Source organism: Epinephelus fuscoguttatus, linkage group LG12 (assembly GCF_011397635.1).
Source record: "Epinephelus fuscoguttatus linkage group LG12, E.fuscoguttatus.final_Chr_v1".
Taxonomy (NCBI): domain Eukaryota; kingdom Metazoa; phylum Chordata; class Actinopteri; order Perciformes; family Serranidae; genus Epinephelus; species Epinephelus fuscoguttatus.
The window spans coordinates 3270993-3284230 of NC_064763.1; the positions used below are offsets into that span (position 1 = coordinate 3270993).

The 13238-nt window shown below is 40.9% G+C and overlaps 1 protein-coding gene across 1 annotated transcript in view; it reads left to right on the plus strand.

The window, feature by feature from the left end:
• The window catches only part of sim2 (SIM bHLH transcription factor 2), a 52285-nt gene that overhangs the window by 25866 nt on the left and 13181 nt on the right, over positions 1-13238 (plus strand). The window contains exons 5-8 of the mRNA XM_049591521.1: positions 5172-5280; positions 6845-6930; positions 8656-8855; positions 9204-9310. Of these exons, the coding sequence (XP_049447478.1) occupies positions 5172-5280; positions 6845-6930; positions 8656-8855; positions 9204-9310 (502 nt within the window). The remainder of the gene's footprint in view (positions 1-5171; positions 5281-6844; positions 6931-8655; positions 8856-9203; positions 9311-13238) is intronic.

The window sequence follows — 13238 nt, forward strand, 5'->3', positions numbered from 1 at the left end:
TGGCAGTGAAAGGATGATATTTTTATTGGGATTTTGTCAATATTGTAGTTACAGGCTAAGAAAAAGTTTAACCCACCCAGTTTTGATAGAATATGGAAGGGTATGACCTTCCAAATAGAGTTAGGATATATATTTTTTTTTTTTTAAGTTTCAGCCAGTTAATCTTAAATGTATTATTTAAGGTGCAGAAATCTAGAAAATTTAGTCCACCATTTTCATAGTCATTCATTAGAACAGATTTCATCGGATGATGAGTTCTGTTTTTCCACAAGAAATTGAAAAGCAGCTTGTCAATCTTAGTAATAAGTTTGATGTCCACATACAGAGATAGAGATGCATATGTTAAGCGTAACACTCCCTCTGCCTTAGTGAGTAGAACTCTAAGAGAGAGATCCCGTAATAGCCACTGATTTAGCTTTTTTTTTTTAGTTCTTTGGATAATAGGATTGAAATTTAATGAAGTTCTTTTTTTGTTGGTCCTTGGTACAGTACAGGCCAAAAGTTTGGACACACCTTCTCATTCAATGCGTTTTCTTTATTTTCATGACTATTTACATTGTAGATTCTCACTGAAGGCATCAAAACTATGAATGAACACATGTGGAGTTATGTACTTAACAAAAAAAGGTGAAATAACTGAAAACATGTTTTATATTCTAGTTTCTTCAAAATAGCCACCCTTTGCTCTGATTACTGCTTTGCACACTCTTGGCATTCTCTCCATGAGCTTCAAGAGGTAGTCACCTGAAATGGTTTCCACTTCATAGGTGTGCCTTATCAGGGTTAATTAGTGGAATTTCTTGCTTTATCAATGGGGTTGGGACCATCAGTTGTGTTGTGCAGAAGTCAGGTTAATACACAGCCGACAGCCCTATTGGACAACTTTTAAAATTCATATTATGGCAAGAACCAATCAGCTAACTAAAGAAAAACGAGTGGCCATCATTACTTTAAGAAATGAAGGTCAGTCAGTCCGGAAAATTGCAAAAACTTTAAATGTGTCCCCAAGTGGAGTCGCAAAAACCATCAAGCGCTACAACGAAACTGGCACACATGAGGACCGACCCAGGAAAGGAAGACCAAGAGTCACCTCTGCTTCTGAGGATAAGTTCATCCAAGTCACCAGCCTCAGAAATGGCAAGTTAACAGCAGCTCAGATCAGAGACCAGATGAATGCCACACAGAGTTCTAGCAGCAGACCCATCTCTAGAACAACTGTTAAGAGGAGACTGCGAATCAGGCCTTCATGGTCAAATAGCTGCTAGGAAACCACTGCTAAGGAGAGGCAACAAGCAGAAGAGATTTGTTTGGGCCAAGAAACACAAGGAATGGACATTAGACCAGTGGAAATCTGTGCTTTGGTCTGATGAGTCCAAATTTGAGATCTTTGGTTCCAACTGCCGTGTCTTTGTGAGACGCAGAAAAGGTGAACGGATGGATTCCACATGCCTGGTTCCCACTGTGAAGCATGGAGGAGGAGGTGTGATGGTGTGGGGGTGTTTTGCTGGTGACACTGTTGGGGATTTATTCAAAATTGAAGGCACACTGAACCAGCATGGCTACCACAGCATCCTGCAGCGACATGCCATCCCATCCGGTTTGCGTTTAGTTGGACGATCATTTATTTTTCAACAGGACAATGACCCCAAACACACCTCCAGGCTGTGTAAGGGCTATTTGACCAAGAAGGAGAGTCATGGAGTGCTGCGGCAGATGACCTGGCCTCCACAGTCACCGGACCTGAACCCAATCGAGATGGTTTGGGGTGAGCTGGACCGCAGAGTGAAGGCAAAGGGGCCAACAAGTGCTAAACACCTCTGGGAACTCCTTCAAGACTGTGAAGTGGAAACCATTTCAGGTGACTACCTCTTGAAGCTCATGGAGAGAATGCCAAGAGTGTGCAAAGCAGTAATCAGAGCAAAGGGTGGCTATTTTGAAGAAACTAGAATATAAAACATGTTTTCAGTTATTTCACCTTTTTTTGTTAAGTACATAACTCCACATGTGTTCATTCATAGTTTTGATGCCTTCAGTGAGAATCTACAATGTAAATAGTCATGAAAATAAAGAAAACGCATTGAATGAGAAGGTGTGTCCAAACTTTTGGCCTGTACTGTATTTGTAATGCCTAAGTAAACAATTTCATTTTTGACTGGGATACTACAAATAGATGATTTAGAACAATCCTTAATTGACATAATTTCACATTCATTAAGATTCAAACTTAGGCCAGAGGCCCTGGAAAACTCATTTATAGTATTTATTGCAATAGAGACTTGATTTTCATCCCTAAGAAAGAGTGTGGGGTCATCTGTCAGATGAGTAATAATAAGTTATCTGCCTAAAATACTGATGCCATTTACCTCACTTGATCTGATGTGATCAGCCAAAAGCTGAGCCACCAGCAGGAAGAGGTCTGTCTAATGCCTCTAGTCTCTTGCACTCCACTTGTTTTGTAACAAAAACGCCTAAAATGACATAGGCTACCCAAATTAAAATGACTTAAGCCTCTGAACTGCTCTGACTACATGCATGCATGAGGTCTTGCCAGAAACAAAATCCCTGAAGTTTCTTGTGAACGTGTCAGAAACACTCTAGGTGATACAGAGACAGAGTAATGGGCCCCTTAAGTCAGTAAAAAGTTGAAGATTTTGCCTATAATAAAATAAAAAATGTTTTTCAGGATGAATAACTGTCTGTGACTTCATCTGAGCAGGTAAATGACACCGTGGGGCTGTAGGCACACTATCAATGAACATTTGTTTCAAATTTGAAGAAGATTGCTCTAAGCATGACCATTTTACAGTGTTTTTTCCGTGAAAAGATCCACGTGGAGCTCCAAAAGACAAGAGCGGTCACTCCACTTGAAAACAACACTCAGCCAACTTCTAACATTGTACCTTGTTGAAATCAGGTGTGATTATGATAGCTTATGTTGTTTATGACACAGAAACACCATAAAATATCACCAAATAAAGCCATATGAAACGTGAAGGTTATGACCCAACTTTCTAGACGGTATATCTCAGCCAAAAATAGTGGTAGGAGTGAGACTCTTACCTTTTCTAAAAGATCTAAGTCCCCACTAGTGGCTCGAGTAATCCTTTAACTTTTCCCGTCGAAAAATGGCACGACATGACTTGTCAGCACTCATCGCAATTTGGACTTTGTGTGTTTAGGCTGCTCTGGTGCAAAATTCATAAGAAATAAAAGAAAAACGATGTTATTTTTGAAAAGTCGAGAGCTTCCTGAACCCGGCAATACCAAACATCTCATGGTTTGATGACGTAGTGCGGCTGTGAGATCGGCTACCATTTAACAGAGGATGGGGGGAGCGATGACGTCAGTGTCCTAGCGGAGTTAGAGAGGCTAGACACGTTAAATCTGGGAGACATACCACCCCTTAGTTTAATTGAGCTATTTTGTTGTATAGACTTTTGATGCTTTTCTTAAGGGACTGTAAAATGAATGGATGCTCAACAGTGTCAAATGCTTTGTAGAAATCTACAAACAGCATAAGCCCACCGTCCTCCACCATCTCTGGATAATCTAAAATGTCTAAGACTAGCCTAACATTATTTGCTATATGCCTCTTATTCATAAAACCTGACTGTGTTTCTTCTATGATAGAGTCCAGTACTGACCTTAATCTTGCAGCCAATAAGAGAGCTATTATTTTATAATCGTTATTAAGTAGGAAAATCGGATGCCAGTTGTCTAAAAGTAACTTGTCCTTGTTTGATTTGGGAATTAAAACAGTAATTCCTTGGGTCAGCATAGTCGGAAGACATTCATTATTAATACATTCTACAAAGACTTTATGTAAAAAAGGAGTCAGATCAGTAACAAAACATTTATAAAATTTAAATATCAGCCCATCAGACCCTGGAGATTTGTTGTTTTTGAGTTGGTTTATAGCTTGCTGTACTTCTTGAGGAGATATGGGCCTGTCGCAGGACTCTCCATCTGCTTCACTTATTATTTTCACTGAAAGGGAATTTAAGAAATTATCAGCTACAGTTTGGCTAAATTTAGAGCTATACAGATCTTTATAAAAATTTGAGCAAAAGTCTGCTATTTTATGCTGATCTTCAGTAATAGCTCCATTACTAATTAATTAATTAATTTAATTTGCTAATATTGTTGTTGTAGCGATGTTTCTCTAAATTAAAGAAATAATGAGAGTTTTGTTCCCCCTCTTCTAACCACATAGATCAAGACCTTATGAAAGCACCCTTTGCTTTTTGCCGATATAATTCGTCAAGTTTAATTTGTGAGTAAGCTAGTTCTTCTTTTTCTTCCTCTGTTAGGGAATCAGGGTCTTTGCTGGATAAGTTAGTTATACTTGAGACAATCTTCAACTCCTCTGCTTTCCTGGCTTTTATTGTTTGAGCACCACTCTTTCTTAAATATTTTCCCACCTCATATTTGAGAAGTTCCCAGTTAAGCCCAAAAGAGTTTTCATTGTTCGCTTTAGACCAGGAGAATGAAATCATATCCTTAATCTTTTTTTTTATCTTCTTCATTTTGTAGTATAGGGCAATTAATATTCCAATAGCTCGAACGAGTGGCAAGGACCAGAAGAGATGTTAACAGATATGCATATAGCTTTATGATCAGTTAAAGGCATAGGGCAGATGCGAGCAACATTATTTTTTGTTTAAACTATCAGATATTAGTCAATAGTCTAATTGTGATTGCCTAGAGCCAGTTTTATTGCTCCAGGTATACAATCTACTATTAGGGTTCTTCTCTCTCCATATATCTACTAGATTAAATCTTCTTATAAAGTCAGTTAAGTATGAATCTGTTTTATTTTGTTGAGAAGGTGGTAGTTTGTCTATAAAGCCACCCAGAATACTGTTGAAATCCCCTCCTAACAAGAAGGATGAAAACTGATGTTTTTATGTCTCAATAAAAGATGATTTGGTGGGTTGTCAAGTTGGGGAATGTTTTCTAATGTTTTCTGTTTATGAAGATGTTTCTTCATTTGCTCTTTTCTTAATGTGCAACACGTTGAGCTCTCAGGCCCATCGAAGAAAAGTCTTTCATTACTGCCTGGATTCGGTAGTCTACATGTCTATGTTTTGTCTCATATTTTGGTTAGTTAGTTGTGATGTAGCTGGTGTCAACAAATTCATGAGCACATGCTGGAAATGTGTGTGCTACAGGTGGAGCTAACAGGAAACAGTATATTTGAGTACATCCATCCATCAGACCATGATGAGATGACAGCAGTGCTGGGTCTTTGCCAGCCCCCACACCATCACTTCTCTCCAGGTACTTAAGGATTCTAAATTACCAGGCTCTCTTGCACATGTGATGGTATATATATATTTATCTTAATGGCATAAAGAACCATTATTTGAAAAAGGCTTGCAGACCTTTGTCTGTCTAATTTCCCATGTTTCCTGGCTAATGCAAACCAAACTATATGTGCATTTAGTGTAGTTTGGTCATCATACTTATTTCTTAGTTAACGGTTTCTCAGGAGAGATTATGTTAAGTCTGTTGGTCAGCTATTATCACTATGTGTGTATATATATATATATATGTCTCAATGTGACACTGAGAATCACTAGCCTACCCCATTAGATTAGACCCCACTAGGATTAGTAGACAGATAATGGTCTTTAATTATAATGTGGACTGTGCAGCCTTACATGTGTGTTTGCGGCTTGTATTTTATCTCATTTGTACATTGCTTTTACATTACAGGGCACAGATGTTAAGGTCCAGAAATACACAATGTACAATCCAACATATTCTCACTCCGCCCTCGTCACACATCGACATTTAGTCATGGACTTTCCACATTGAGATATGACGCGTAAGGTACCCTGGGTGCGTTGGTTGTTGGCGTTCCGGGACATCATGTCAATTTCAATCTGTTACATACACTGTCTGTTTTCAAAATGCACTTCGTTTTAAAAGGAAATGTACAGTTTGCAGACAGTCTCTTTCAAAATAAACAAACTACATCAGCACAACACTGTGAATTTATGTTTTTTTTCCCTTCAACAACAAACACATGTGATTACGTTTAGCCAAGCATGCACATGATTGAGTTCAGGCAACAAATGCATGTGACTGGGTTTAGGACAAAAGCACAGGGTTTGGCTTTGCAATCACACGGGAAGCAAACACCGCCCTACTGGGTGAAAGTCGGTTGTTGTTGTACCATCCACCACGCCTCCCGCCCCGCCCCACTTGGACTCTCGCCGCCTTGATTTTTGTTGTTGTTCGGCTGCGTTTCCCCCTGATGCCGTGGCAGGCCATGTGCCATGCCGACTGGAAAGGATAGCTTTTTTTGTTGGTGTCTGATGCCAGAAGTCACTGACCAAGCGCCGGTTTTCAACAACTTTGGAGTGAGACCAGGTTTTATCTACATATCTACATCAGTCATATAGCTTTTATAGCATTAAAGGTGCAGTCAGTGATTCTAAACCAACATTGGCCAAATCAGCAAATATCTCCTCATAGTCTACTAGCTATCCATTCTGTGTGCACTGAAAAAAAATCCTACATATTCCAATTGTAGTCAAGTCTAATTCCTACATAGCCCTAGCTCTGTAAATGGGAAACAAATAAAGTGGCTTAGACTGAGCCAAACAACAGTATTCTAGCCAATCAGCAACAGGGGACGTGGATGTATATATAGAAAGACAGTGGGAGCAAGAGGAGAACATTTGATTATACTGGTCTGAAAAAATTGGCCAAATTTTAGATAATCCCAGGTGTAAAAAGTGTCACTGGTAACAACAGCACTGGGATATTGTATTTTAAAACCAAAGTATACTATAACATGCAAGTAATGTCTCCGTAATGTGTGTTTGTGTGGCAGAGTATGAAATAGAGCGCTCCTTCTTCTTGAGGATGAAGTGCGTTCTTGCTAAACGAAATGCAGGACTTACATGTGGGGGATATAAGGTAGGTGCAGCTGCTGGTTTATCATTTACTCCAACACACACAATGACTTAATTTATGGTAACTTAGAGGTCCAATAAAGTGATGCATAAACATGTAACTGTGTATTGGTCATGGCATCAAATTTTGGACATTCGGGAATATTCAGTTGCCCTTTAATAAAAACTGTTAGATCTTTGTCTACTCATTGAATACAGCCCCTCATGGTCATTACCAGCACAAGCGTGATGCATTTTGTTAGTTGCATATACCAAAGATTAAGGCTGTTAGGGATAAGTCATACTCCCAGCTGGTAATTACATACATAGGCTCAGCTCCCCATCAGGGGCTTTGGCTGTCCAACACAAAAAAACAGTAGCTGCACAGTTGTCCTAGCCTAAGCATGGCCCATTATCTTACACACCCTTTAAAAAGATAGTGAGTATCTGATGAGCACACAATCATGAGAAAAGAGAATGTAAATGTCTTTCTGCTTTTCATATTATGACAGGAAAAATAACTACAAAATAAACTTTGGACCTGTTGCAAAGAGATGACTAGTTTTGGTTGGAAGGTCAGGTAAAGTGTGCTGTGATGCTGCCAGCATGGACAGCAAAACTACACTACAGCAGAAACTGTGTTTAATGGGCATTTGGGTGACAAAAGTTCAAATACCCGAGTTTGGTAAATGAGACTGTGATGATTGTACAATAATAATAATAATAATAATCATCATCATCATCATCATCATCATAACAATAATAATCATAATCATAAAGCAGTAGCAGTCACACAGTAGTACAGAGACCACAGAGCAACTATAGATCAATTCCCAGTCTGCAAACTAAATGCTGTTTGTCAGGAAAATACCAGAATCTTGTGTTCAAACTGGGGCTGTCTGAGTTAAAGTCATAGAGTTTGGACAAGGTGCTTTATGTTTTTTAATCGCTTCTATTTTGTCTTCTCTACTCAATGCACCCTTAATTGTAGTAAAGCTGCAGCAGTGGCTCCACGCTTCCTGCTGCAGCAGTGAGGGAGAATCAGACACCACTGCATTCTTGAATGACTCCTTTAATGTTAAAAAAAACTCCCAGGCGGCTCAGTTGACAAGTCAAAAGTAATATGCACCTTGTGTCAAACGAAATTACAATGTCAACATAGTACTTTGAGTATACCACCCATAAACTGAGCACACAGGTGTTACTAATCAGATTGATGTCAGTGGGCAACTACATTGGCAAAGCTGGCAAAGCACTATTTTGGAGTGAGCGAATTGCCACAGACCTGTGCACGAAACTCAGTCAAAGAAGTTAACTACAGCCCTTGCTAAATATGCCAGTTTAATACAATGCAAAATGCAATAGGCTTGTGCTAATAACGTTAGCATGTTGTATTTTGGGGGAAAATGTGTCAAGTGCTTTGTTCTGTGAATCCTCCAAGTTATAATAAAGCCAATTTGTGTACTTTGTTTGAAAGTGTCTCTATTAAGCCATGTTGAATGTGTGTTTTAGATGTGTTTTGAGACAGTCAGACTTGACAGCACTTCACAGAAACCCCCACTGCCAATCAGTGTTTAGAAGGTGTAACTGCAGAGCAACACAAACATGCTGAAATTTAGCGAATAATTGGGATTAAAAAACATTAATCATTTGTCAGCTGTAGTTTAAACCTTTTCAGCTTTTTGTCTCTTCCAATTCCTTTGAATGTGTCCACATGTGATGACGTTAGTGTAATGTTGTGGGTTCCCAGGTCATCCACTGCAGCGGCTACCTGAAAGTGCGTCAGTACATGGTGGACATGGTGCTGTATGAATCCAGTTATCAGACTGTAGGCTTGGTAGCAGTTGGTCACTCCTTGCCCCCCAGTGGTATCACTGAGATCAAACTCCACAGCAACATGTTCATGTTCCGGGCCAGCCTGGAATTAAAACTCATTTTCTTGGACACAAGGTAGGAGAGACGCTTGACTGAACAGGTGGATAGAAAGATGAAAGCCATGATATCATCTTGATCGCTATAAAATCATAATATGATATGATCACAAATGATCAAAAGAAAAAAAAATTGTAATTACAAATACACTCTTGGTACAATACATGCAGAAGATAAGATTAGATAAGAAGATAAGATTATAAAATGTTATAAGAATATAGAATTATGTGTACAATAGCTAATAGTTAGCTGTTTTAAAATATGTGTACCACTAGATTGTTAACTAAACTATGATGCACTTGACCACACTGATGTCAACCCCTCTGACTGTTAGCTTGTGCCCTCTCTCTTGTGTTCTGGAGCCAGGGTGGCAGAGCTGACAGGCTATGAGCCTCAGGACCTGATAGAGAAGACTCTCTACCACCACGTTCATGCCTGTGACGTTTTCCATCTACGCTATGCTCACCATTTATGTGAGTCCTTGAAATCCTTAGTCAGACACAGGGGAGTATTATAATATCTGTAATAGTAGATATCAGTATCATGTTTAGTTTCCTTATAACAAAAACAAGTTTTATCGAAACAGTTTAGAATGAATAGAGTTAAAACAAGAGATTCTGTTCCTTGGCTGTTTTCTAATCACCCATATAGCTAATATTTTGTCTGTCTTCTTGTGTGTGAATGTGCATGTGTGTGAATGCTCATCTCTCTCACTCTGTTTAGACAACTAATGGAATAAGTAAGTTATTAAAAAAAAAACCCACACAAATCACCAACAGCAGTGACACAAGACTTAGTGAATGGGCAGATTTTGCATTTTTATCATATGGGGAATAAAAATTGGGGGAATTAAAACTCCAGGAGAAAAGCAGGGAGAGGGGCAGAAATAGGTTGGCAAGCATGGGATGCATAAATGATTATTTATCAGAATCAGATCATTTATATCATATGTAATATATCCTTTACACAATTGACAGTAGATTATTAGTGTGTTTTCCTGCCAGATTTGCTCGCAGATCACAGAGATAAAAGAGCAAATACCAAAACTTTCGCTATCCTGTGTGAACAGCACAGTTGGTTAACATGGGCACTAAAAAAAGCAGGCAGCACATCACGGTGTTTCCGCCTAGACCCAATGCTACACCGTACAAAGTGTGTGGAGCGAGCAGCAAAAAAAGTTACAATAATCATGTGACCCCCTTGCAGTTGTGGCCCTAAACAACCACATGGAGTGTTTATGCCAGCAGCTGACCCAAGTCAGAACAGGCAAACTTATCCAGAAAGGGGCAACTGTGGCTCAGAGGTAGGGCAGGTCATCCACTAATAAAAAAAAAAAAGCAGTTCGATCCCCGGCTCCTCCAGTCTGCATGTCAAAGTATCCTCAGGTAAGAGTATATATACCTATGGCTGTGCCAGAGGTGTATGAGTTTGTGTGAATGTTTAACTGAGTAGCAGGTGGCAGGTGGAGGGTCCAAAGGACAGAGAGATGTCCAATGCTGTAAAGCCCTGTGAGGCAAATTGTGATTTGTGATATTGGGCTTTATAAATAAAATTGATTGATTGATTGACCTTGTATGGTAGTCTTGGCCACCAGAGCAGGGGACTGTGACAAGTAATGTAAAGGCACTTTGAGAGGTCAGAAGACTAGAAAGGCACTATACAAGTGCAGTCCATGTAGTATTAACCATGTGGATTTGGCAGGCAGAACAAAGGCTGGAAAGCTGGGGCAGATGCTAACTCTGGCAAAGACAGGGTCAAAATGGGCTAGTATATGTAATACAAGACTGAGGAGGGAAATAGGGAACAGGTGAGGGGGTAGGGTCAGGTGATGGATATGGTGGAAAAAGGGATGAATGAATGAAGCAAGCTCTTCTGGCCTGGCTTGAACGGGGACATGTGGAAGGTTGAGTGGATCGTCATGGGGTGAGGAAGATGGAGGTAGACTGCAACTGGGTTGATGACCCTGGAGGTGAGGAATGAACCTATGAACCATGGAGCCAACTTCCTGGACTTCACTCTGAGTGAGTAAGTCCTGCAAGGATAACCAGATGTTCTGCTGCAGCAATCTTCTGGTAACAGTCAAAGGTACGAAGAACAACGATAGCAAGGAATAGAAGCCTGGACTGCAGGGATGCTCGCCTCACATTCCTGATCAGGAAAGAGGGGACGCTGATAATCCTGTGGACACTGGAAGGGGGAGTGTCTGATAGCAGCTGGGTAGCTGGGACAAGTGTTATGGGCATACTCTACCAAAGGCAGTTGCCTAGAAACCCAGAAAAAGGGGTTCCAGGAGCCTACTTTTTCAAAAACCAAAATGTGCATTGCGATCCCCAGTCAGAGCCAATGTCCCCGAGGATACCATGTAGGTTAAAGACATGATTTAATGCAAGTTCAGCTTTTTCCCTGGCTTCAGGTAATTTAGGCAAGGAAAGGAACTTGGCAGACTTGGTAAACTAGTCAACAACAGTGAGAATGATAGGGCTATCACCAGGTGCAGGGAATGTGACAAAGTCACAGAGATGGAAACTGGAAGCAGTTTCAGTAGACAGGTGGGGCTTTTTAAGCTGAGAGCAGATCAGACAAGCAGCACCAAACTCCCTGGTGTTGTGCTCCATAGAGGCCCACCAGAAACATTGACACTGGAGAGCCAGGGTGGGTTTGACACTAGCATGGCAGGCCAGTTGAGAGGAATGATTCCACTGCAGAACCTGGGAGCAGAGGCTAGCAGGTGTAAACAGGGACAGGCTCTGGGAGCTAGAAACCCAGACTGAGCTTGTTTTACCTTGTCCTCTATTACTCAGTTGATGGCATCAACAAAGTAGGTGGAGAGGAGAATCTCCTCATGTCGTACAAGAGAATTTTTGAGACTGAAACTGGTGAAAGAGGGCTGCACATCTAACACTGCTGGTCCACTGGGGAAATGAGAGTGAGAAGTTGATTAGAGCCATGGGAGGAGCCGCCACTGAGCTGTACTTCCTGAGAAACCACCAGTAAAAGTTAATGAAGCCCAAGAAATACTGCAGTTCCTTGTAAAAGTAGGGGATGGGCCATTTCGAGACCTTGACCTTAGCAGGATTCCTCTGGATGCTCCCTGCTTTGACAACAAACCCCAGGAATAACAACTTCAAGAATGTTCCCATTTCTTTGCCTCTCCACAAGCTTCTGGAGAATGCACCTTACATGCTGTGCATGCTTCTGCTTGGACTTAAATAACATGAGAATATCATAAAGAAAGACAAACACAGGAATTACACTGGTCTCTGAGGACGTCATTCAGAAAAGCCTTGAAAACGGCATCGGCTTTTGTTCGACCAAAAGGTATGACCAGGTACTCATAATGTCCACTGGATGTGATAAATGCAGTCTTTCATTCACACTCCTCCCTGACACACATAAGGTGATATGCATTTCTGAGGTCAAACTTGGAAAATATGGTAGCCCCCTGCAGCAGTTCAAAGGCAGAAGAGATGAGTGTGAGAGAGACATCTGATCTTAACTGTGAGCTCTTAATCTGTGACCTCAGTTGTCAAATCAAGGCAGGAGTGAAGCCGAATAGATAGGAGTGCTTCCTACCTATCTGGTAGGAAGCATAGAGGACCTCGGGGGCTGACAGAAAGAGCTCTTTTGTCCTTCATTCCTCGAGACAACTATCAATGTGGATGGTGAGGGTAATCAGAACGTCCAGATCTGAGGGAGGATCACAGGCCGCCAGTTCATCATTATATTGGAGAGACTACTGTAGATGACATCATAGAGAGGAAGAGAATATCACCTATTTCACCAGCAATGGTTTTGAATTCAGTTGAGTATTTGGCCACCCTTTCCCCCTTCTTGAAGCAGGCTGAACATACCTATAACTGCTGCTCTTCCTGGGGTAGCATAATCAAATACTTACAAAGTTCGGATGGAGGAACTACCAACAGGGCCTGTGCTGTCACCGAATCTTTCTCACAGATGAATTCAACAACCTGCTTGTGGCGAGCAGATATCTCTAATTCCTTGTGAGGTCAGTTGCTGCTCTCAGCAGTGGATAGCCCTCACCTGTGTTGACAGTTCTGGGTTTGTTTTGGCCAGATTGTACTGCAATGGCTCAGAGCAAGCTTAAACCCAACAGCACAACTCATAGGCTAAGATAATTTTACCTCAACAAAAAATAGGCAAAGGTCAAAACCAGGTAGGCTGTCAAACCGGCAAACTTATACAGAAAGGGGATAGGGTGAGACTCAACAGTCCCTGGAGCAGGCAGTGTGTCAAGCAGGTAGAATCAGACAGACAGGACAAAGGCTGGTGAAGACAGAGGGAATGAGCTGGTATTTGTATATACTGCAAGACTAATGTAGGAAATGGGGAACAGGTGAGAAGGTGAGCAGGAATGGCTAAGTGATGGGAATGGTGGTAAAA